This window comes from Palaemon carinicauda, chromosome 31, assembly GCF_036898095.1.
Source record: "Palaemon carinicauda isolate YSFRI2023 chromosome 31, ASM3689809v2, whole genome shotgun sequence".
In the NCBI taxonomy this organism is placed as follows: domain Eukaryota; kingdom Metazoa; phylum Arthropoda; class Malacostraca; order Decapoda; family Palaemonidae; genus Palaemon; species Palaemon carinicauda.
The window spans coordinates 32,628,227-32,652,171 of NC_090755.1; the positions used below are offsets into that span (position 1 = coordinate 32,628,227).

At 37.0% G+C, this 23,945-nt stretch overlaps 1 protein-coding gene across 3 annotated transcripts in view; it reads left to right on the top strand.

Moving 5' to 3' along the window:
* Positions 1 to 23,124, top strand: part of LOC137624386 (TOG array regulator of axonemal microtubules protein 1) — a 674,340-nt gene extending 651,216 nt beyond the window's left edge. For all 3 annotated transcript variants that reach the window (XM_068355115.1, XM_068355116.1, XM_068355117.1), the window contains 2 exons: positions 9,384 to 9,510; positions 20,499 to 23,124. In XM_068355115.1, coding sequence (XP_068211216.1) covers positions 9,384 to 9,510; positions 20,499 to 20,570 — 199 coding nt within the window. In that variant the 3' untranslated portion in view covers positions 20,571 to 23,124. The remainder of the gene's footprint in view (positions 1 to 9,383; positions 9,511 to 20,498) is intronic.
* The last annotated feature ends 821 nt before the right edge of the window (positions 23,125 to 23,945 follow it).

Sequence of the window (23,945 nt, forward strand, 5' to 3'; positions counted from 1 at the left end):
TGTCATTTTAAAAGTTAAATAGCTTTCAGAAGACCTGCTTCTGAAATAAAGCTAAAATACTGCTACCATGGTAGGACACATCATGCCCAAGAATCTTGGCAAGGATGAACCTGCCATATCTGCCTTACCCCTCGGACAGATATCTATTTCTTTTACTACTATATGTGGGTTATTCGGTCAACAAATGCCTCACTGTCAAGGGTACCAAACAGTCATCGCAATATGCCGGGTATTGGCCAGTAAGCAGATATTCATGTGTCAAGCGAGTGTGACCAATGCAAAGACGGCAAAGAGTAGTCTCCACTTTCATGTTATACTTCTAGGGATATATAAAATTCGTTATTTCTAGCATCTTTTTTCAATTAAACTATCCCAGTACTGTTGCCAATCAATAGAAATCAAATTCTTAATGTTGGGTAAACAATCATCACAAAGAATTGGACACCTTCTTGGTCACATTTCAGCTGCAGCATTCTTTGCCAGTAAATCTACCTTCTCATTTCCAGACACACCTACATGTGCTGGAACCCAGAAAAATTGAACTGTTATACCTCTCAGTCCAATAATAAGAAGCCATTCTACTATCTTTAAAACTAAAGGGTTGCTAGAATTAAAAACTTCTAAAGCTTGAAGGACACTCCTTGCATCAGTGAAAATAATAAAATTACCCCCCTCTTCCACTGCTCTTATTTCAACAGCGGTTGGTATGCCATATAGTTCGGCAGTAAATATGGAAGCTATAAGAGGAACTGCACATCTACAATTAAAAGCATTACTATATACTGCAAATCCAACGCCAGCATCGGGTTTGGAGCCATCAGTATTTATAAAAGTCGATCCCTTATGTTCAGCAACATGTTCTATAAAAAAGAGACCTGGATTCTAAGTCAGTCATTTTCTTTTAACTCCAATAAAATATTTACAAAGAGATACCTTTGGTAATTTCCTTGGAAGCATTGATGACAACCTAAATGGAAGCACCTTAGTTCTAACTATATCAAGACTGTCTATCAAATGTTTCGCCCGAAAACCATAAAGTTGAGGGGATTTTGGTTGTAACTCAGAGTATGTTGAGTGCCTTACAAGACTTGCAGGTTGACAGGTTAAAGAATTAGGAAGTCATTGCAACCTAAACCAATACTGAATAATAGAAGACTTTCAGTAAAGGTCTAACGGTAAATCTCCAGCGTCAACAAGATGGCTTGGAATAGGCGAAGTTCTAAATGTTCCTGTTGCCAATCTAACTCCAGTATGGTGAATAGAATCTAAAATTTTTAATCGACTTGTGGTGTCTGAGGAGTAGTTATCACAGCCATAACTAATTTTGGAAAAAAAATTAAGGCCTTGTATAACTTGAAAATAGTTTAGCAGTCTGCCCCCCATGATGTATGGGACTAAACTTTTAAAAGATTCAGAGCCTCAACACATTTTGCTTTTAAGGCTTTCAAGTTAAGAACCCATATAAGCCTACAAGTGAAGATCAACCCTAGAAATCTACCTTCACTTACACATGGGATATGTTGATCTTTCATGTATATATCCGGGTCTAGATGTACTCCACAAATATGACAGAAATGAGCAACAGTTTTACTTGACAAAAATTTAAATCCATTCCTATCAGCTCGCTGGATAATTTTGTCAACTGAGAGTTGTTATCTCTCATATTACCATTCTAGCTCCAGAAAATGATATAGAAATCATCTATGAGTAGTGTTGAGAGAATATCTTGAGGAATGACGGAGGCTATCCCATTTATGGTCAGTGCAAATAGGGTTACATTTAGAATATTAGCCTGGGAAACTCCTTCTTCTTGACATTTGCTCTCTGATAGAGCTTCCCCCACTCTTACTTGAAAAAAAATCTATTTGAAATAAATGATTGAATGAACAATGGTAGCTCTTTTCGTAATCCCAAATTATGAAGGGGGTTAAGTATCCCATATCTCCATGTAGAATTGTATGGTTTTTCAAGGTAAAGAAAGACTTATATGGTGCTGTTTGGAAGCAAAGGCTTTACAAACAGAGGACTCGAGTCGTATCAGCACATCAGTCGTTGAGTGCATTTTTCTAAATCCACACTGGATAGGTGATAAAATAACCTTCTTTTCAAGGTACCACATCAATCTTGCATTGACCATTTTCTCCATGATTTTACATAAACAAGATGTCAATGCAAGCGATCGATAGTCTGCTGCTAAAAACTTATCCATACCAGGTTTTAAAAAGGCTAAAATAATGGCTAGTTCCCAAACTCTTGGATAACTATAATCATGCCCTATTCTGTTAATGATGCTTAAAATAAATAACTTTGTATTAACAGATACATGTTTAATCATTGCAAATGGAATTCCATTGGGTCCAGGGGCTGTATCATAGCAAGTGCGGAATCAAACTCTCTTTCAGTAAAAGGAGAATTGTTTGACTCTTCCCTTCCTGTTGCAAAATTTAACATTTTCTTTTCTTCAATGTTCCTATACTGGTGACCAGGAGATGCTACACACTTGCATGATACATTTGAGAAATGATTAGCCAGGGCATTGCTAACCTCATTTGCTTCAGTCACATGCTGACTATTCACCTTCAACTCTGGTGGTAGGTTTGGGGTGAATTTGCCTACTATCTTTATTACTTTCCTCCATACAGAAGATGGTAGTGTTCTACTGTTAGTGGAGGAAACAAAAGATACCCAAGATTGGCGCCTAGCTTCTTTCATGGCACGACGGCAGTGTGCTCTACGTTTCTTGTAAATAATTAAATTCTCCCCAGTACGGCGTCTGGGCAGTCGAGTTAAGGACCTTCTTGTGGCTCTGTGCAGGGCAGTTAGTTCTGAAGACCACCATGGGACTGGTCGTCGTTTGAGTAACCCTGTGTTTTTTTAATTAAATTGACTCCTGCTATATGAAGAGTTCCATTCAGTAATTATATGGCATCATCAACACTTCCAAACTATTCTGCACTTCCCTCGATTTCACTTAGCTCATGAAATTTAACCCAGTCCGCCTTGTCAAGATTCTATCGTGGCAATCTTTGTAAAGGTTGACCATTATTGGTATTTTTAATGATTGGTGCATGATCACTAGTATGCCAATCATTTAATGTCCTCCAATCGAAATCGAGAAGGCAGTTGCAATTGAAAGGTCAGTGCATGACAGAGTACCTGCCTGAACACGAAAGTGTGTGGGCTTTCCTGCATGAAGGAGTCCGACCTCCTCATTTTCTACAATTGATGATATGATATTACCCTTGGTGTTTGCTAAAACATTGCCCCATAAAGAATATCTACCATTCAAATCTCTAAGTAAAAGAAAAGGTTGAGGCAGTTGTTGAATCACCTTTACTAAATTACCATACAAAATGTTAACATTTGGAGGCAAGTGCAGAGAGAAAATTGTATATTTTCTCCTTATATCAATCTGTAAATCCACTGCCTGCAGAGGTGTACGAATAGAAAAGGATATTTGGGGAACATCTCGACGAATTTATATGAGACTTTTGCTATGGCTCACTACTCTGTGACCATATGGTGTCCTATAACCAAGGCCAATATAGAGCAGGTCAGGCGGTGAGGAGATTAACAGTGACTCACCTCTCTCAGCGAGCCTCAAATCACCCCCAGGTGGTCAAAACAAACCACGACCTTCGTGTGCGAATGCTTTAAAATATCTGGGGAATAAGGGGCTACTATAATATAGTGTCAAGCAACTAGGTTACTTCTGATTTTATTTCACTGATCAATGACTGGTTTGATATTATGAACTCCAATCATAAGTTTGGAGATGTGAGCACAAGAAATGCCTTCGGAGTAGAAATAAATTCTCATAAATACCTTGAAGAAAGTAATAAAAGTGATGAGTAATTTAAGGGTAAAGTCACCTAAGACAAAAAGTCTGTATAAATTTCAAAAGGGGATTATTCTCTCAAGTAAATCAATTATTGGGCTATACAATATGGTAAAAAATACCTATGGTGTTGAATATATTTTAACACAAAAATTGAACCAAGATTGCCTAGAGCATTTGTTTGGCCTGATTAGGCAAATGAAGGGTACCGGGCCTTGTCTGGGTAGATGGGGCCCGCTAATTTGCCTCGGGCATTTCTCTCCGCCCGACCTCTTTATATTGGCCTTGCCTATAACTAATACATTCGCGAGGACAAAGAGTATATCATCAAGTTTGCTCTCCTGTAAACATAATTGTGGGGGAGTGCTCATGAATGATGAGTTTAAGTTCTTCATATTTGGCCTTTAAACCCTGACAATTCCATTGCAAAATGGAGGAAAAACTATGGTTTATTTTTTGAAACACCCTTCGGATGAAATCTTCTCACTTGCAGTTTTTTATTGAACACTATTTCTCGGTTGTTTTATTAGAGAGGGTCATGATGGATTGGGTTTTGTGTTTGTGATTTTCTTTTTGTCCTTTCGATATAATTGTTGAGGGGGATAGTGGACCTTAACTTGAATTTCAGATTTATTTAAATTGTCTTCTGGTTGATTAGAAACATCAACAGACAAAACATCACATTTATTTGACGTTATAACTCTAATGTATCTTATAGAAGGGGGTGAGAGAGATTGAGGTCTCTCTCTTTCCCGATAAATAGGGGGTGAGCTACCAGGTTTTTGCATCCTCCCCACTACAGGTGCAGCTGGTAACTTGGTTTCGAGTGGAACCTCCATCAAATCAGGCAAGGAAATGGCCTGAGAGAGATTAGTACTATTGTTGGTTATGGGGTATGAAAGTTGTACAGAAATGGACAATGCCCTAGTTTTCATACACCGTGGCAAAGCTTTAGAAGGCATTATGCTGACCTCATCATGCAACACTCGATTATCATTAAATGGTTTATTTTTTTCTTCGAACTACCGGTATTACTAGGTTGGTTTGATATCTCCCGTAGTATATTTCATCTTTATTTTAATGCCTTTGCATAGCTGTTTGGTTTATTCAGTAGTCTTTTGGCATGTCCCACACTTATGTGTTTTGCACTGGATTTGTTGAGGGCAGCTTCTTCTAACTTATAAAGCTCGCAGCTCATATCACTGGATTTATGTTTTGAGTTGCAGCTCAAACACCTGGCCTCAAGTATACACTCTCCATGGTAAGATCTGGAACAAAGGCTACACATTTTTTCATTTTTACAAACTTTAGAAGGATGTCTAAATTGGAGGCAATTGAAACATTGCAGTGGCTTCTGTTTGAAAGGTCGAACTTTAATTCTTTTATTTTCAATAAGGATTTGGAAAGGCACATCAGCACCCTGGAAGGTAAGGATAATCATTGACGTTCAAGGAACCTTATGCACTTTCCACACTGTTAATGGACACATGGCCAGTATTTCCTCTTCTGTAAATTCATACAGGTCTTTATTGAAGACTACTCCTCTTCCGTAACTAAAATTTAGTTGGGGTCTGATATAAAACACATCATCATCACTGCTTCTCTTGAGGTTAGACAGTATTACTGATTACGTGCATGATTTGGCACGAATGAGGAAGCTATTTTTTCGAAAGCGGGATGTATCACCTGGTGCAATGGTTCCTACCTTTTTCTGAATTAGTTTGCAAATTTTTTAAATAATTCCTAGTAGTCCCTTTAGGCTCGGCAAAAAGCCACATTGGTGGTTTTGGCTTTCACTGGGAAGGCATAGTTAAATCAACATCCAAATCGTTTGGTATCTTATCACAAAGGGCACCCATGACATTTAAGTTATCAATTTTAATATTATTGATATTATAAATTGCATTAAGTGCTTCTTCGTAATTATCATGAGTTATCCATGAAAGCCATTTTTCACTTTCAAGTTTTATTCTTATTTCTTTTATTTCACCATACCTTTTAAATGCTTTATATAGCTTATCATAATTCAGTATTTATTGGAATTTGGGTAACATGAAGGATTCGAAGTTTCTCTGTGTTACCCGACTTACTTTTTTTTTTGAAACATTAGTAGAGGGGCCTTTTTTTATTTTTCGTCAACAGAATTTTCTTAAGATAAATCAACAGAGGTCGTCAGTGTCTGGGGTTCGCCATCTGATCCAGGGTTACGGGGAACATTAAGTTTACTCATTAATTTATTGATGGGGAGGGAAAAGGTAATAATGATTATGGAAAAAAAAATAGAAAAAAAAATAAGTATAAGGGGAAGAAAATGATAAGACTGTCTTAAGAAGACCCCATTAACCTTTCATAGAATTAATTGCTCCACCAATGACACCTGCAAGATCTGCTTTCCTAATGTCCACTCCCTACCCTACCACAAAGGGATGGTACCACTATGATTAGAGGGGCTCAAGTGTATGCAAAACCTGCTTGATGGGACTGAAAGCATTACAAGAATGCAATCTTCCCCACTTTAATCATAGTGTTAGGCAAACCAGACAGAATGCCGAAAGACCTATCTCTAAGAAACCGGCCAACCCCTGGAATCCGAAGGCCGAGTTTTTTGTTCGAGAATAATCCCGCGTGCCAGTATGGAAATGCTAACACTCCCAGGTGTCCAAACATTATCGGGTAGTAGGCAAGACCACCACAGCTCCCACAATTGATTTTGAAAAAAATTCCAATCCCGGATATGATGTCCTATAAAAGAAAATCTGGACAATGAAATTGGTAAGAGAATTTAGACAGTGATATTGGAGACAGTTGATAAATATGAAGGAAAATGAAACAATTATAAGTAATAGAAATGTGATTAGAGAAATTTAGAGTCAAACTGAGAAAAAAAAATCTCCAGTTCGAATACCCTCTTACCCGTCACCAAGCTTTAGCACGGGAATGATATTGCGTGCTGAAGCTCAACGACTTCATCAAGGCATTCTCTCGTTGAGAGAGAGAGAGAGAGAGAGAGAGAGAGAGAGAGAGAGAGAGAGATCTGCATAAATAGGTATTGGAATATGCTACTTTACAAGCTTTTGCTTTGCAATCTATTTCTGATAATGGAAATCTATATTATCTTTATATAGATCGAATTGTAATGGTCTTTGGGGATTTATTTTTTATTTTACTTTGAACAAACTGTTTCTTGTTAATTTTTTTGCGTTAGCCTATTGTTATTTTTATCTGAATATTGCAAAACATTATTACAGTAATACTATACGTATGCAAAAACTTTCTTTGAGCAGAGTTGTGCATGAACTCAAAAGAATGTTTATGTATTTTCAAGTTTTCATTTGGAATTGATATATTATATTGTGTAAGGGGAGATTTAGGCAATTTTTACCTCCGCCAAAGAGATTATGTGATCGAGTCTATTTATTTGTCTATGTCTATGGACAAGAATACGTCAAAACTACTTTTGACGGATTTTGATGAAATTTTCACTGAATGTAATGTAGGTCATGAACAACCCCATTGGATTTTGGAGCTGATCTGGGTCCGGATTCTAAATCCAGATTTGCATTTTTAATTTTCACCACAAATAGATGTTTTGGAGATGATCTGGATGAGGATTCTAGTTTATTTATTTTTCTGAGAGTCCGTGGACAGGATTATGTCTAAACTACTAAGACAGATTTTGACGAAATTTTCTCGACAGATAAATCTTAGGTCATGGACGACCCCATGAAATTTTGTAGATGATCCGGATTCTAAATCCAAATTTGCATTTTCACCCTTTTAAAGATAACGTCAAAACTACTTGGCAGATTTTGGCGAAATTTTCACCACAAATAGATCTTAGCTCATGGACGACCCAATTAAATTTTGGAGATTATCCGGATTCTATATCCGGATTTGCCTTTTTCGCTATTTTAAAGATAACGTCAAAACAAATTTACGGATTTTAACAAAATTCCATCACAGATAGATCTTATGCCATAGACAATTCCATTAACCTATGGCGGAGGTGAGAAATCTCTGATTGCTCTTGTTTATCGTTTATTTTTAGGGAAGTAAAACCATAGCTAAATAAATCTGTACTGTATTGTTAAAATCCTCAAAAAGGTCAAATGTCAAAAATGCTACTGTAACCAGCTAGTTTCAATTTGTTTGTATAATCATACCCCAGATTAAAGGAAGTGTCGGACTATCCATTGCTGGAAAACTGATGGTGTGTATATGTACAAGAATCAAAACTTTCCGAAGTATTGCTGACTTTATCAAAGCTAAATTTTGAAAATCAACCTTGCGCAGAAACTTGAATGCCAATAGTTTCAATAAAATCATTCCTAAAAAGTTTCACCAAAATAAGGTATTTTGTAAAGTATAGATTAATAAAATATGACAGATATTGAAAGCTACTCAAACAGAAAGACATTTGCTTAATTATATTACACTGTTGCATTGTATAATAGTAAAAAACAACAATAAAACCCATTGTTTGTGAAATCGTTGGTTTTCCATTGGACAATATTTAAGTTTCAAAGCAGCAGCCTGTACCATAATGATACTACCTCAGTTGCTTTTTTGATAATACTGTATATATATGCACGACTATGTCTGAGATTATGCTGCAACATCGGTAATTTTTTACAACACCACGCTCTCCATTTACTCCAAAATGATGCAATCCTGTAGTTCTCATCTTCTTGCACAGTAATTAGGGGCTATTTAAATTCTGGGAAAGCAATAATTAGCAAGATATGTTGAGGAAGCGGGAAGGGGTTATAAAAAGAAAGTAGCTCGGTTTCCTCACTAAACGCCTTGGAATGGACATGTCAACATAGTCAACCAAACAGAATTCGTGATGCCAGCGTACATAAACAGAAGTTCGTAATGCCAGCGATACTGTATATTCAAAATATACTTAATAAAAAATTGAGTGATTACTCAAAAGTGTCACTACTTGTAAATTGCATAATTTATGGACACTGTTGAGTAATTAATCCATTTTTAATTAAGTATATTTTGAATATACAGTATATCAAATGTACGCTGGCATCACGAACTTCTGTTTATGTACGCTGGCATCACGAATTCTGTTTGGTTGACCATGTTGACACGTTAGTTCCAAGACGTTTAGTGAGGAAACCAAGCTACTTTCTTTTTATAACCCCTTCCCCCTTCCTCAACATATCTTGCTAATTATTGCTTTCCCAGAATTCAAATAACCACCTAATTACTGTGCAAGAAGATGAGAATTGCAGGATTGCCTTATTTTGGAGTAAATGGAGAGCGTGGTGTTGTAAACAATTACCGCAACATCAACAGAGTAAAATCTATGCATAAGGTAACTAAAGTACAATTGAAAGCTTAGCTGTATGTTTTCTTTTGATATTCTCCAAGCATTTTCTTTTGAAAAAGGAAAATCAATAGGAATCAAACTTACAATTCATGTAATCTTAGAAAACACTTTTAATTTTGTGATTACTAGAATGTAGTTTGGTTCCCAAAAATTTTATTGAAATAATCTTTTTTTTTAATATACTATAATTCTTCAATACAGGAAATATGCAAAGCAGTTATTCCATATGTTAATCAGACATGCATCCTTTGATGCTGCCCTTAAGAAACATGTACCTGCCAGTGAAATACAGAATATTAGGAAATTCTTGGATAACTTAACAGGAGAGGTAAGTTTCTCATCTATTAACTTTTATATAAATATTCTTGGTAAAGAAACTTTCATTACATTCAAGACCATATTTTTGTGTTAATTTTGATTACAGTAAATGTTTTATTTTTTTTAATAAAGAAAATATTTGTATATCCACCTGATGTTCATATTGCGGCTTCTCTAGACGCTTGGTTTGAACAACATTAGCATGTAAGATTTAGGAAATTTTAAAAATATTTTTCCAATTTCCTTCCCTTCAATAAACAAACGCCCCTAGGAAAGCAATAGAACATTCTAGCAGAGAGTGTAAGAAGCCCAGTCCTAATGTGTCAAGTCTCTGTCCTTTTAGTTTCTCTGTCATCATGGTTTATATCAGCCGAGCTCCAGAATTTTTACCTATTACTGATGTCTTCCATTAATTTGTTAGCAATTACTGCATGAAGTGTTCAAGGGATTTTTTACTGGGATATCATGATCCACGTTCTCCTTGTGTATTGTGTCAGGAAATCCTGTGATTTGAATACCTGCTGCGATGAGTGCCTCTTGGGTCCCTCACCAATACAGCAAAAGCCTAGATTTTACAACTAGAAATTGTAAACCTTCTAGAGAAGGATGTGATAGAAGAGGTACAATAATTCAGTTTTAATTTATTATACAGTACAAGATTTGACCTGTATATAAAATATTTCAGTATGAAATATAAGTCTATCTGATTAACATACTTTTCAGACGTACCCATTGCTTTCAGTTTTTCCAGCAATTTTTTTTAAAGAACCTATCGTCCACTTAATTGTGGCAATATCATCAATAGGTTGCCTTCTCATCGATAATTTCTGTTCCTGCATGTTCCATTCTCGCAATCTCTGATTAATGAATGAATGATTTGAAGTGCTCTGGCATCCTGACATCCAAGGTCATTCACGCCATTATTGTTTATCATAATTAAAGGCTAAAAGAATCTTCAATTAAAACCAGGAAAGTAAATATGTTATAAAAGTTAAATAGCATTCAGAAGACCTGCTTCTGAAATAATTTTAAAAATACCAGTAGCATTGTATGACACATCATATACAAGGATCTTGGCAAGGATGAACCTCCCATCCTCCCCTCAAGTCTCAAACAGATATCTGTTTCTTTTTGTGCTATAGGTGGGGCATTCAGTCAAGAAATGCCTCACTGTCAAGGGTATCAAACAGTCGTCGCAATATGATTGGTGTTAGCCAGCCAGCAGAAACATGTCATCCAAGTGTGACCAATACGGAGACAACAAAAAGTAGTCTCACATTTTCGGGGCATCATGTTATACCTCCAAGGCGATATAACATTCGTAATTTTTCCCATCTTATTTTTAGTTAAACTATCCCAATGCTGTTGCCAATTAATATAAATAAAATCATTAATTTCCGGTAAAAATTCATCTTGGTAGCAACTCAGCTGCAGCATTCTTTGCCAGTAAATATGCCTCTTCATTTCCAGACACACCTACGTGTGCCAGAACCCAGCAAAGTCGAACTGTTATACCTTTCAGGCCAATAATTAAAAGCCACTATAAAATCTTTAAAACTAAGGGTTACTGGAATTAAAACCTTCCAAAGCTTACAGGACACTTCTTGCATTACTAAAAATGGTATAATTGCACTATTCTTTTAACGCTATTTTCTCAATAGTGGTTAGTATGCCATATAGTTCGGCAGTAAATATGGAAGATATTGGAGGAAGTGCACCTCTTCAGGTAAAAGAACTACTATATACTCCAAATCCAACACCAGCATCAGACTTGGAGCCATTGGTATATATAAAAGTTGATTCCATATGTTCTGAAACATGTTCCATAAAAAGAGACCTAGCTTCTAATTCAGTCCTGTTCTTTTTAACACCAATAAAATATTTACAAATAGATATCTCTGGTACTTACCACGAAGGGAAGCAACTTACTGATATTTTACGACTACTACCATTTTCTATTTTATTCAGTCTTTGAACTATAGATAGCAATATACTGTACAGCAGTGCTACATTATTTGCTTACTCAAGACTTGCTTAAGAATGTAGTCAGCCATTTAGTTCTCTTTCTCTAAACCGTCCTGTGCATTACAAAATTTAAAAAAAAATTGAAAGCTCCCTAAAAAGAAGAGTATATAATACATTTCTTGGTAATTCACCACAATTGACATCGCATTTTAACATTTCAGTGCCAAAGCCCCCTCTCCACCCTAGCTGGGACCAGGGAGAGCCAAGTAATGGCTGCTGATGACTCAGCACTTAGACTTATTATTATTATTATTATTATTATTATCATTATTAATAGTTAAGTTACAACCCTAGTGGGAAACGCAGGATGTTATAAGCCTAAGGGCTACAACAGAGAAAATAGCCCAGTGAAGAAAGGAAAAAAGGAAATAAACTCCAAGATAAGTAGTGAACAATTAGAATATTTTAAGAACAGTAACAACATTAGAATTAGTCTTTCATATATAAGTTATAAAAACTTCAAGAAAAAACTGAGAGAAAGAGAAATAAGATAGAATAGTGTGCCCGAGTGTACCCAAGAGTGGAAGACCATAGTACAGAGGCTATGGCACTACCCAGGACTAAAGAACACGGTTTGATTTTAGGGCGTCTTTCTCCTAGAAGAGCTGCTATAAGCTCTCCCAAACACCCCATCCCTAGCTCACATGGATGTTGAAGTTGCAGACATTACAATAAACTACCAAGCTTGGGTGGGTCTTGAACCCCAGTCCAACAGATTGCCAGGCAGGGAAGTTTCCAATAAGCTACCACAACCCTATCTGTGTATTTACTTTCTCAATTTGTCATGTGCTTGCTGCAAAGGTAGCAGAGCACTCAGGATTCCACTAGTCATAGTTATGGACCATTCCAAATAGTGTTCATATTTTTTTATTTTGTCTTTTAATTAATAGGACATTCTAAAGACCTTGGAAAGTTTGTCCAAAGTCCAATTTGGTGGCTCTTGACTTGTCTTTGTCATTCTCTTCTGTTAATGATTTATGGGGCTCTTCTAAATCCTTATTCGTTAATTCTTCCCAATGCTCCACTGTATGTTGGATATCTTCATCCAGCATGTCTGCCATCAAGCTGTCATACCATTTCTAAATTTTTTTGCCCATGGCCCTCTATGGCTGGGAAACTGGTAAAGTTATAAAGTGCATCAGACCAAAGATTCTTCAAGAAGGCATTAATTGTTTCCGGCTACAACCTTTCCATCGCTTTCTTAATGAATGCAATTGCATCAGTTACAGTAAGGGTATTCCAGCAATCCGATATGTATATATTTAGTTTTGCATCTAGTGCCATTCGTATCATCATACACCTATAGAGGGTAGATGAAATAAAAAGTAGATTAGTATATTGTACAGTAACGATCTTATCAAACATTTTTTAAAATAGAATTGCTGCCTAGTACTTACATGCTGCTTACTTTGAGCAATCAGTGAGATGTAAGGGTAAAGTATTATGGAAATTGAATGCGGTCTCATTCGCTGATGCAGATATTTCAAAGTTTTACAAATTATCCCTCTTTTGAACTTTTTGGTCCATCGCCTATATGCTGCTAAGGGTTTTATTGCTTTGCCAAGGGGTATAGGTATATTAATTTTCTTGCAAATTACTAATGTAAGCTAAAGACCTATTGTTTCAACAGGGGTGAACATGATATTGACTTTATGTTGTTTGCCAATGATACATCTGTTTCGAATGTCCCTCAACCAGAAACTTCCGCTGAACTGCTCACCAATATCGGACCCACAGGATGCCTTCCAGCATCAGTGGGACAACATTGACGTTTATGGATTTCCCATGTTCTGTCTCCTGAGGGAAGTCCTCAACAGGGTGAGGTCCTCGAACAACCTGTTTTTGATGTTGATAGCTCATTTACGGCCGCAGGCAGAATGGTACCCAAAACTTCAACTGCTGCTTACGGAGCTTTTGAGGGAGCTGCCTCTCCTTCCTGACCTGCTACAGCAACCACACACCCGGATCTTTCATAGTTCAGCTGGATCCCTACGACTTGACACTCTGAGATTGTCCAGCATCTCACTCTGGGAGGAGTTTTGCAACCAGTGCCAAAATAGATGTCTGGATATCTCAAGAGGCCTCCGGCTTCAGTATACCAGGAAAATTGGGTCATCTTCTGTGGTTTTTGGAACCACTATACCCCTGATTGCCAAATTTTTGCTTTACCTCTTGAGAGAGAAACTCTGCTTAATGTCAGCAGTGAAGGTTATTGTTCGTCCTAAAGCCAGGTCTTTATGCTGAAAGGAGTTGATATTCCCTCTTCAGCAGAATTTTCAATGCTCATACAAAGTTTTGAGCCAGCCTTCCCCCAGTCGGAAGTGAGACCACCTCCATGGAATGTGACGGATGTTTTCTATTCCCTGAAAGAAATCCCTTATGAGCCAGCCACTTAACCTGGGTTCAGACTGTGATCTGACACTGTAAACAGTCGTTTTGCTTGCTTTGGCCTCTGATAAAAGGAGCAGCGATCAGCATGGTCTTTTCTATGACATCATTGGCCATTCAAAGGGATGGAGGAAGGTTTTGTTCAACTTCGTCCTTGATTCTGTTGCATAGACTCCTAATCCAGCAGTCCCCAATTCTAGGTTCACTTCCTTCCAGGTTATGAGTTTTCGAGAGGTAACCAATGATCCTAATATCTGCCTTTGTCTCTTGTGAGACCGCTAAGTTTCTATCGTGGTCTGATGGGCAAACACATACAGAACTGAGAGGTAGATGACTGGTCTACAACTTCCAGATGCCTTTTTCACAAAAAAGAGTCAACTGAAGAAGACGGGAGACCAGTTGTACACCTCCTGAGGGCGGGTCCTTCTGTAACATCTTTCGTAACTCCTACCTAAGGGCCAGATGTTTTGCCGATCCCCGGTTAAAGGATGAGGTCGATGAAGGAGGAGGAATCAGAAGAGGGGAATAATGGGTAAACAGCAGGAAGTATCCTGAGCAAAGGACCTGGATCATCTAGTCCTCCACTCCAGAGAATCACCGCCTCCTCCAATTCCATTGTAAGCATCACCCCACCGGTAGTAAGGCAGGGAAAATGACCATCCTAGTGCAGGCACTTCCCTTTGCCTTTTTCCCTAACTTAGCTTCATCCCTAGATCTAACGAGAGGGGAATAACTGGATTTTTTTTTCTTAAATTGGGATGAAGCTGGTATTCCTCTTTCTTCACAAGTTGCACAGACTGATTCAATGGCCGTGACTCTCCTAAAGCATTTGGTTGTGCCCTAGAAGACAATGCCCTCTGCATCAACGAGACCTGTCTCCTCTCTCCAGTCCTTCGTTACTGTTGCAATGTCGTCTGGTAAAAAAAAAGTGATGACGTCTTCAGGGAGGCATTCCAAAGATCCATTTTCTCCTGGCACCCAATTTGTTTATGGACAGCCTCTCCGAAGATCACCTCGGTAGGATGACAGCTACCTTAGGATCGATAGGCAATGGCAATGCTCCGAGAATCCTATAGAGTAATATTTCTATTGTTTTGGAGGAGGGAAAGGGATTAGGCGAGTGGACTTGCCAGACTTAAGGGAGTCTATCCCTCCTGCCACCTGATCCTCAACCTTTTCCAGAACTTCCTTTGAAAAAGTAGACCAAGGGAATTCAAGACAAGGTTTAGCATTGGAAGGAGTGCGGCACATAAGGTCAGTGCAGGCCTTCATGCTCTTTGGTGGTGACCCTAGCACATCACCTAGACCATAAACTCTTCAGAAGCTCATAAGTACTTTGACTAAGGTCGATTCACTTTCCCCTTTCTTTGTTGGAGTCTTGGGACTTGTGGATTGAGTGGTCCCCATCTTACTCTTCTAAATTGTCGTTGGACAATGCCTCTTCCAGTTCTTCTGGGTCCTCAGAAGAAGAAGGGTCTTGCTCGAGAATGAGATGAGAGGTGGAGACAATAGACGAGGCTTCACTTGTCTGGCCCGAAAGTCTCGCAATTTGCTGTAGTTGTCCGAGATCCACTGGTGGAGCCTTTTTCTTTTTGGTCTTCTTGGTAAATCCCATATCCCTTCTAAGAGCACCATTGTGAAGGAAGACAGTTTCCAGACATCTAAAGTGGGGTGTCTCTTTTTGTTCAAGGCTAAGTCTATAGGGGAGAGCCTGTAATTTTCCATAAAAGAAATCTCTCACTGGGAGATAAACCCTCTTGTGTGTTCCTAATCTCGCATCTCCTTTAGGGCATGTAAATCTCTTTTACTCTTATTTCGCCTGAAGCAGACATCTATCTGTATCAGTGAAGGTGAATAAATCTGCGGTATAGGTACATCATGTTTGGGACGGGACAGGTAACAGGTCCCATTCTCTGAAGACGGGAAATTTTTAGACAAGTCGTCGTCCGAAGGAGCACTGGAGGATTGCACCGGCAAAACAGCAACAGTAGGGATGATAGGGATATTTGCTGTCCCTCCTGGAGAAGATGGGTTAGAGGGATATTCTAGAAGGTCTGGAAGGTTTAGACGGCGAGGATCGGGAAGGTTACCGTCAGTAAGATAGTTTGCAATCAAACTCCAAAGAGGTAGACTAACTAGGTGATTGACGAGCAACCTTAGGTGAGCACTTCAGCAAGTGAGAGTGATTGCTAGGAAGAAAAGGAGAAAGGGCAGCAGCTGCTGCTAAAGCCTTCTGCAAAGACAAAGGTAGAGGAGTAGTAAGAAGCCCTTCTACTGCAGCAATTTTGCTAAGTGGAGTAACGACTACCGCCTGCTCCTGGGAGGATCCAATGGGCATGATCTGTTCCAAATGCTTCAATGTCAGAATTTATTAATTGATTGATTTGAGGTCTGCCGGCATCCTGACATATAAGGTCATTGACGCCGATATCGTTTCTTGTAAAATAAAATAAAAGAATATTAAATAAAACTATAAAAGCAAAGATGTAATTTTGAAAGTTAAATATCTTTCAGAAGACCTGCTTCTGAAATAAAGCTAAAAATACCACTTACATAGTAGGACACATCGTGTCCAAGAATCTTGGCAAGGATGAACCTGCCATCCTCACCTCAAGCCTCGAACAGATATCTATTTCTTTCACTACTATATGTGCGGCATTTCGTCAACAAATGTCTCATTGTCAATGGTACCAAACAGTCATCGCAATATGGCTGATATTGGCCAGTAAGCAGATATTCTTGTGTCAACCAAGTGTGACCAATACGGAGATGGCAATGAGTAGTCTCCCACTTTCAGGGCATGTTGTACTTCCAGGGGGATACCAAATTTATTATTTATTGTATCTTATTTTCAATTAAACCATCCCAATGCTGTTACCAATTATTAGCAATCAAATTCTTAATGTTGGGGAAACAATCATCACAAAGAATGGGATACTTTCTTGGTCATAATTCAGCTGCAGCATTCTTTGCCAGTAAATTTACCTTCTCATTTCCAGACACACCTACGCGCGCTGGAACCCAGCAAAATTGAAGTATTATACCTCTCAGTCCAATAATAAATAGCTATTTTAAAATCTTCAGGGCTAAAGGATTGCTGGCATTAAAAACTTCTAAAGCTTGAAGGACACTCCTTGCATCACTGAAAATGGTAAAATTGTCCCCTTCTTCCAATGCTATTTTTTCAACAGCGATTAGTCTGCCATATAGTTCAGCCATGAATATGGAAGCTGTTAGAGGAAGTGCACCTCTACAATTAAAAGTATTACTGTATACTCCAAATCCAACGCCAGCATCGGATTTGGAGCCATCAGTATATATATAAGTCGATTCCTTATGTTCTGCAACATGTTCCATAAAAAAAGACCTGGCTTCTAAGTCAGTCATATTCTTTTTAACTCCTTGGAGGCATTGAAAATACTTTAAAAGGAAGCACCTTAGTTCTAACTGTATCAAGACTGTCTTGTCAATTGTTTCACCCGAAAACCATAAATTTGAGGGAATTTTGAGTGTAACTCAGAGAATGCTGAGTGCATTACAAAACTTGCAGTTTGACAGGCTAAAGAATTAGGAAGTCTTTGCAAGCTAAACCATTACCGAATAATCGAAGACTTTCGGTAAAGGTCTAACGGTACTTCTCTAGTGTCAACAAGAAGGCTTGGAATAGGCGAAGCTCTAAATGCTCCTATTGCCAATTTTATACTAGTATGGTGTATAGATTCTAAAATCTTTAATCAGCTTGGAGTGACTAATGAGTATACCTCACACCTATAACTACTGTTTTTTTTTTTTTTTTTTTTTTTTTTAATTAAGGCTTTGAATAACTTGAAAATAGTTTTGCGGTCTGCCCCCTATGATGTATGGGACAAAACTTTTAAAAGATTCAGATCCTCAAGACACTTTACTTTTAAATTTTTCAAGTGAGGAACCCATGTAAGCTTACAATTAAATAACAATCCCAAAAATCTAACTTATCTTATGCATGGGATACACTGACCTTTGATATACATATCCGGGTCTGGGTGTACTCCTCGAATACAATAGAAATGGACAAGAACAGCTTTTCTTGTCGAAAATTTAAATCCACTCATATCAGCGCATTGAATTATTTTGTCGATTGACAGTTGTAATTTTCTTTCAACCATTGCCACTCCAGCTCCAGTAAATGATATGGAGAGATCATCTACAAATAGTGTTGAGAGAATATCTTGAGGAATGACAGAGGATATCCCATTTATGTCTATTGTAAATAAGGTTACACTCAGCACACTACCCTGGGGAACTTCCTCTTCCTGACATTTCCTCTCTGACAGAGTTTCACCTACTCTAATTTGGAAAAATCTATATGAAACAAATGCTTGAATGAACAATGGTAGCTCTCCTCTTAATCCTAAATTATGAATAGTTTTATGTATACCATATCTCCATGCTGTATCACTTGCCTTTTCAAGGTAGAAAAAGATTGTTACATGGTGCCATTTTGAAGCAAAGGCTTCACAAATAGAGGACTCAAGTCGTATCAACACATCAGTTGTAGAATGTATTTTCCTAAATCCTCAATGGATAGATGATAAAATACCTTCCTTCTCCAGGTACCACACCAATCTTGCATTGATCAGCTTCTCCATGATCTTACATAAGCAAGATGTTAATGCAATTTGTTGATAGTTTGCTGCTAAAAACTTATCCTTACTGGGTTTTAAAAAGGCTAATATAAGGGCTAGTTCCCAAACACCTGGATAACTATGATCATGCCATATTCTGTTAATAATGCTTATAATAAACAATTTGGCATTAATAGGTACATGTTTAATCATTGTCTATGGAATTCCATCAGGACCTGGGGCTGTATCGTTGCAATTAGTAAGTGGGTAAACAAATTTCTTTTCAGAAAAAGTATTATTTTAGGGTTCCTCCTTTTCTGTTTAAAAAAAAATAGCATTTCCAGTTCTTCATTGCTTCTATACTGGTGCCCAGGAGCTACTTTAAACTTGCTTGATACATTAGCGAAATGATCAGCCAATGCATTGCTAACCTCAGTTGCTCCAGTCACATACTTAAATTCTCTTCAGTAAGGTGTCTGCGCAGTCGAGCTAAAGATCTTCTTATGGCTCTGTGCAGGGCAGTTAGTTCTGAAGACCACGAGGGGACTGGCCGTCATTTAAATAGCCCTGTTGTTTTGGGAATAGAATTTACTCCTGCTGTAGAAAGAGTTCCATTGGGTAAGTCTATGGCATCATCAACACTTTCAAACTGTTCTGCATTCACTTCAATTTCGCTTAGCTCACGAAATCTATCCCCGTCCACCTTGTCAAGATTCCATCGGGGTGATCTCTGTAAAGGTAGACGTTAGTTGTTTATAATAATTGGTGCATGATCACTAGTATGCCAATCATCTAATGTTCTCCAATCAAAATCGAGAAGACAGTTAGAGCTTGCTATTGATAGGTCAATGCATGACAAGGTACCTGTTTGAGCATGAAAGTGTGTGGGCTCCCCTGTATAAAGGAGTCCTACATCTTCCTTCTCCACAACTGATGATATAATATTACCCCTTGGCATTGCCAGAACATCGCCCCATAAAGGATGTTTACTATTAAAATCTAGTAAGAGAAAATGTTGTGTGAGTTGTTGAATCGCCTCTAATAAATTATCGCACAAGATGTGATCATTAGGAGGCAAGTAAAGGATCCAAAGGGCATGATGTCCTGTTCCAAATGCTTCAATGTCAGGAAATGTTGAAAGTTCTCCGACGGGGATCCCTGTATTCCAAGCGAGGGCCAGAGAATCTGTAAGGTGACTTCCTCTGCAAGAAAAAAAAAACAGGAAAAAAAAAAAAAACATGAGAAGGAGATGCTGGTGCTTTACAAGGGAAACTGCAACTTCCCCTTGCTGTTGAGGTTGTCCAAGAGTTAAGGTATCAACACACTTACTTGAGCAACCCTGGGAGGCTACTAGAGAAAGAGTCAGAGTGGAGAGTCTCTGGGGGTAAGAAATAGCAGGCATGGACTTCTTTGACTGTGAGGAAGACCCCAAATTCCCTTTCCAGCTTCTTTTTCTAACTCCTGCCGAACTTCACTCACTGGGAGGGCAGCCATTCCCTACACTCATTAAGTAAGGCCTCCAAACACTAAAGGCCTCTGCAGGATCGGCAAACCACATGAGGATCTACCTCAGTACCACGCATAAAGGTTCCATAGGTCCTCGGTGGTACGCCTGGTTAAGTCCGCATAAGCGACAAAGTCGGAAGCAATCACTCACACAACTGCTGAAACGAGAAAGCAGGAACAAAGATTAGAAAATCTGCAAAAATTTACATATTGGGAGCGTTTCTCTACACTCTCTGATGGCTGAAATCAAAGTAAAGAGCTGTGAGCTGGTGGGGGAGGAGGGGTCACTTCCTTACTACCAACAGGTGAAGTACCTCCCAATTATTTATACCTCCAAGTTTTTAACTGCCACATTCCAGCTTCAGCTGTTATCATATCCTATAAGTAAAGGATGATGGTTTGTATTTGTGTATAAACAAAACTATTTTCAAATGAATTCGGAGGACGGTTTAATGAGGTTATATTTTTTTCTCAGGAACGTACTGTGCACGAGTCAGCAAGATCCAAATATTCAGTGGGAGGGTCACGTTTTGCAAGGACCATGTAAGAGAAACCTGTTAATATATTGCTCAATGTCACCATCTCATTGGGAGAGCAGATGTTGAATGCAAAGAAAATTGCTTGGCCTTGAACACACAAACTGATGTTGAACACAAATGAAATTGCTTGGCCTTAAACAAGTAAGGTAAACAATATATCTGTAAATAAGAAAAAAAAATGGCAAGCTCATTAGGTTTCTTATTTCTGAAAATGAAACTAGAATGTTTAGGAGTTTCCTATTTTGCCATTAGACACTCATGATATTCATGATCCATGGTGCAGTGTATCCTTAAGAATAGAAGTTCATTGAATCATCTCATTCATCTTATTTATTCAATAATGAAAGAAATGTAAATAGTTTTATAAAGGAAGCTTAAAAAAGGTTGTAAGTGCTAGAAATTAAATCATGGCTTCTCTACAGTTTCTCCATTATCATTTGAAATTAAATCTATTGGCATTTCATCTGTAATTTTCCTTCTTTGGTTTAGATATGTTAAGTGTTTGTGTAAACTGTTAATTTGTAACATTTTATGTATTTTCACTAAAAATTAGCAGTAACACTAAAAAAACAGTAATATTCTTTTCATAAAGTCCAGAAATGCACAAAACATTTTTCCTAATCTTATCTTTATTCTTATGTAAACTTGGAAAGAAAGTCTAGTTGAAAGCCTTTGCCGTCCAAGTGTACTTAGTATTTTAGAAACTAAAGTTTCCGTCATGTAGATAAACGTAATATGGCTTCATTTACAAATACTGCGACATTTTTTTTTTACTTTCCCCTTAAATAAATGCTCTAAAATCACTGAAATTGCATTTTTATGAAATCAGAATATTTTTCAAATATGTGAATTTATCAAATATGAGAATTTTTAAAAAATATTTGTATTATGTGATTGTACAATAAAATGAAATGTGCCGTTTTGTAAAATAGGTACTGCACTATCTTGTAATTATTATGCAGTCTCAATGTAAAATTCTTACACAGCAGTTATTAACAATTTAAGTCATTATCTATTAAGTGGTGGGTAATACTGTACTATACAGTTAACAGATTTTAATTGAACATTGTTAATTATGGAAAATTTTATCATTTTATAAGCAAAATGTTTATTATTTGTAATCTGTGATATCTCCCTACTGTGAAGGTTTTACATAACCTGAATTGGACATGCAAGTAAGGAATAATTGCATGAATTTTACTTTTTTTTTTTTTTAAATTGATTACATTACTTTGCAAAATGCTATATTCAAACTCAAATATGTAATAATGGTTTTTCATTAGGTAGGCTACTTTATCATGCGAGTGCCTTCAAGTGATCACTAGTTTCTTCTCGTTTGTTATCGGAACTGGGCATTACAGTTTGTCCCTTATAAAAAGAAATATTCTAAAGCTTTAGTGCCTATCACAAAGATGTGTTTAAATGATACCCTTATACCAATAAATGCCTAGATCATTGTTCACTACGTGTTATTTTGTTTGATGGATATTACCTGGCTTTTCCTAAGTAAGTAAGCATGGAACTTTGGTTGTATTGCCTTGTGTTGGAGCCAGGCAGGCTATTCAGCACTAAGATGTGATCGGGAAACCCAGCAGTTACCCACTAAAGTTAAAGTAAAAAGATGTTAGACAGCAAGATGGAACAAAGGAAACAGTAACTGAGCTAAAGTTAAAGGCTATTAAATGGTTGCATGTGGGTGACGAAGGAAAGTTACAAACACAGTGAGTCCCAGAGTTAAAACAGAGATCCGTTCTTACAACGTCTTATAACTCGAGTTAATCTTTTATAATACCTACAATACACTGACGGCCCTACACATTATGTGGTAGCTTAACTGAAAATGTTTCAAAAGAGTAGAAAATTTCACTGGTTTACTTTGTAGCTGAGACAATTAAGAATTGTGGCCTCTAGTGTGGGACTATTGTGTAATTTTTTTTTTTTCTGTAATTCTATTCTACGCATACTACATATTGGTGTATGACCATACCGCACTTTTTATAGCATGAACCATATGAAAATACTTTTCCTTAACATGGAGAAGCTTCTTTGATAAATATGGGAGGTTTCAAATATCACCTTTCTGAAAAACTAATTGGCATTTAGAAAATATAAAATGTATTCCCATTCTTCTTCCATTATGACAGTTTCATTACCTACAGCTATAAGATATTTGATTATTTACACGTTCATATAAAACTGACATTTTACATTTAATTCATATAGTTACACAATTTATTCATAGTACATGTACAAATTTATTTACCTAGATCTTAAAGTTCATGCAAATTCTATTTTTGTACAAATAAATCTATTATAAATATCATTATCATGTATTAAAAGATTGGCTTAAATATGCCACAGTCATGCTATAAAATTGATTGCAATTCCACCTAGTAAGTACCAGAGTAATTGATAGCCAAAATTTTGGGAAGCAATTATTCCTCAGATTAATATATGTAATTCAAACTTGATAAAACAATATTCTGCCATTTTGTTTTGGCTTAAATAAAAGAAGTTTTATAGTACTTTAGTAATTATGAAGTTATTGAAAACACAAAATAACGGGAAAATCTTTATCAACAAATAATATACAGTGATGCCTCTTGATACAAAAGTTTCTGTTTAAGAAAGACGATGTAAAGATTTTTTCCGCCTTATAATACAAAGAAATTTTCATGATATGAAGTGAGATTCGCCCAGCGCCGAGAATTATTTTAAAATTCGTGGCCCGCCAAACTGCAATCTGGCCGGCCACCTTCGTCCGGCTCTCCCATTGGTTATCTCCCTACCTTGTGATAGTTACCGCGGTAAGATACTGTTCTCCTATTTCATATCAATAAGTATATTTTTAATTAAAAAAACACAATGAACATTATTGTATTGTGTGTATGTATGTACCCACAATGCTACTATGTATGTCAAAATATTAGTTACATTTTGCTTTCATTTTGGTAAATAAATAAGAAATCGTAGTATATTTTTTCCTTTTAATGTCATGATTATTTATATACAATTAATTTTATATCAATATGAACATTTTCAAGTTAAAATAACACAATGAACAGACTTGTATTGTATGCACGAAAGCACATGCTACTGCACTTATCAAACATATTAGCAATACATTTTTCTTTCATTTCGGTGAATAAATAACAGATCGTAACATATTTTTTCCTTTTAATGCCATGTTTATTTATTTATGTTTAATTTTATATCAATAAGTACATTTTTAAATAAAAAACATAATGAACAGAATTGTATTGTATGTACGAACGCACAGTGCCACTACACATATCAAACACATTAGCGATATATTTTTCTTTCTTTTTAGTGAGTAAATAACAGATCGTAGCATAATTTTTCCTTTTAATGTCATATTATTT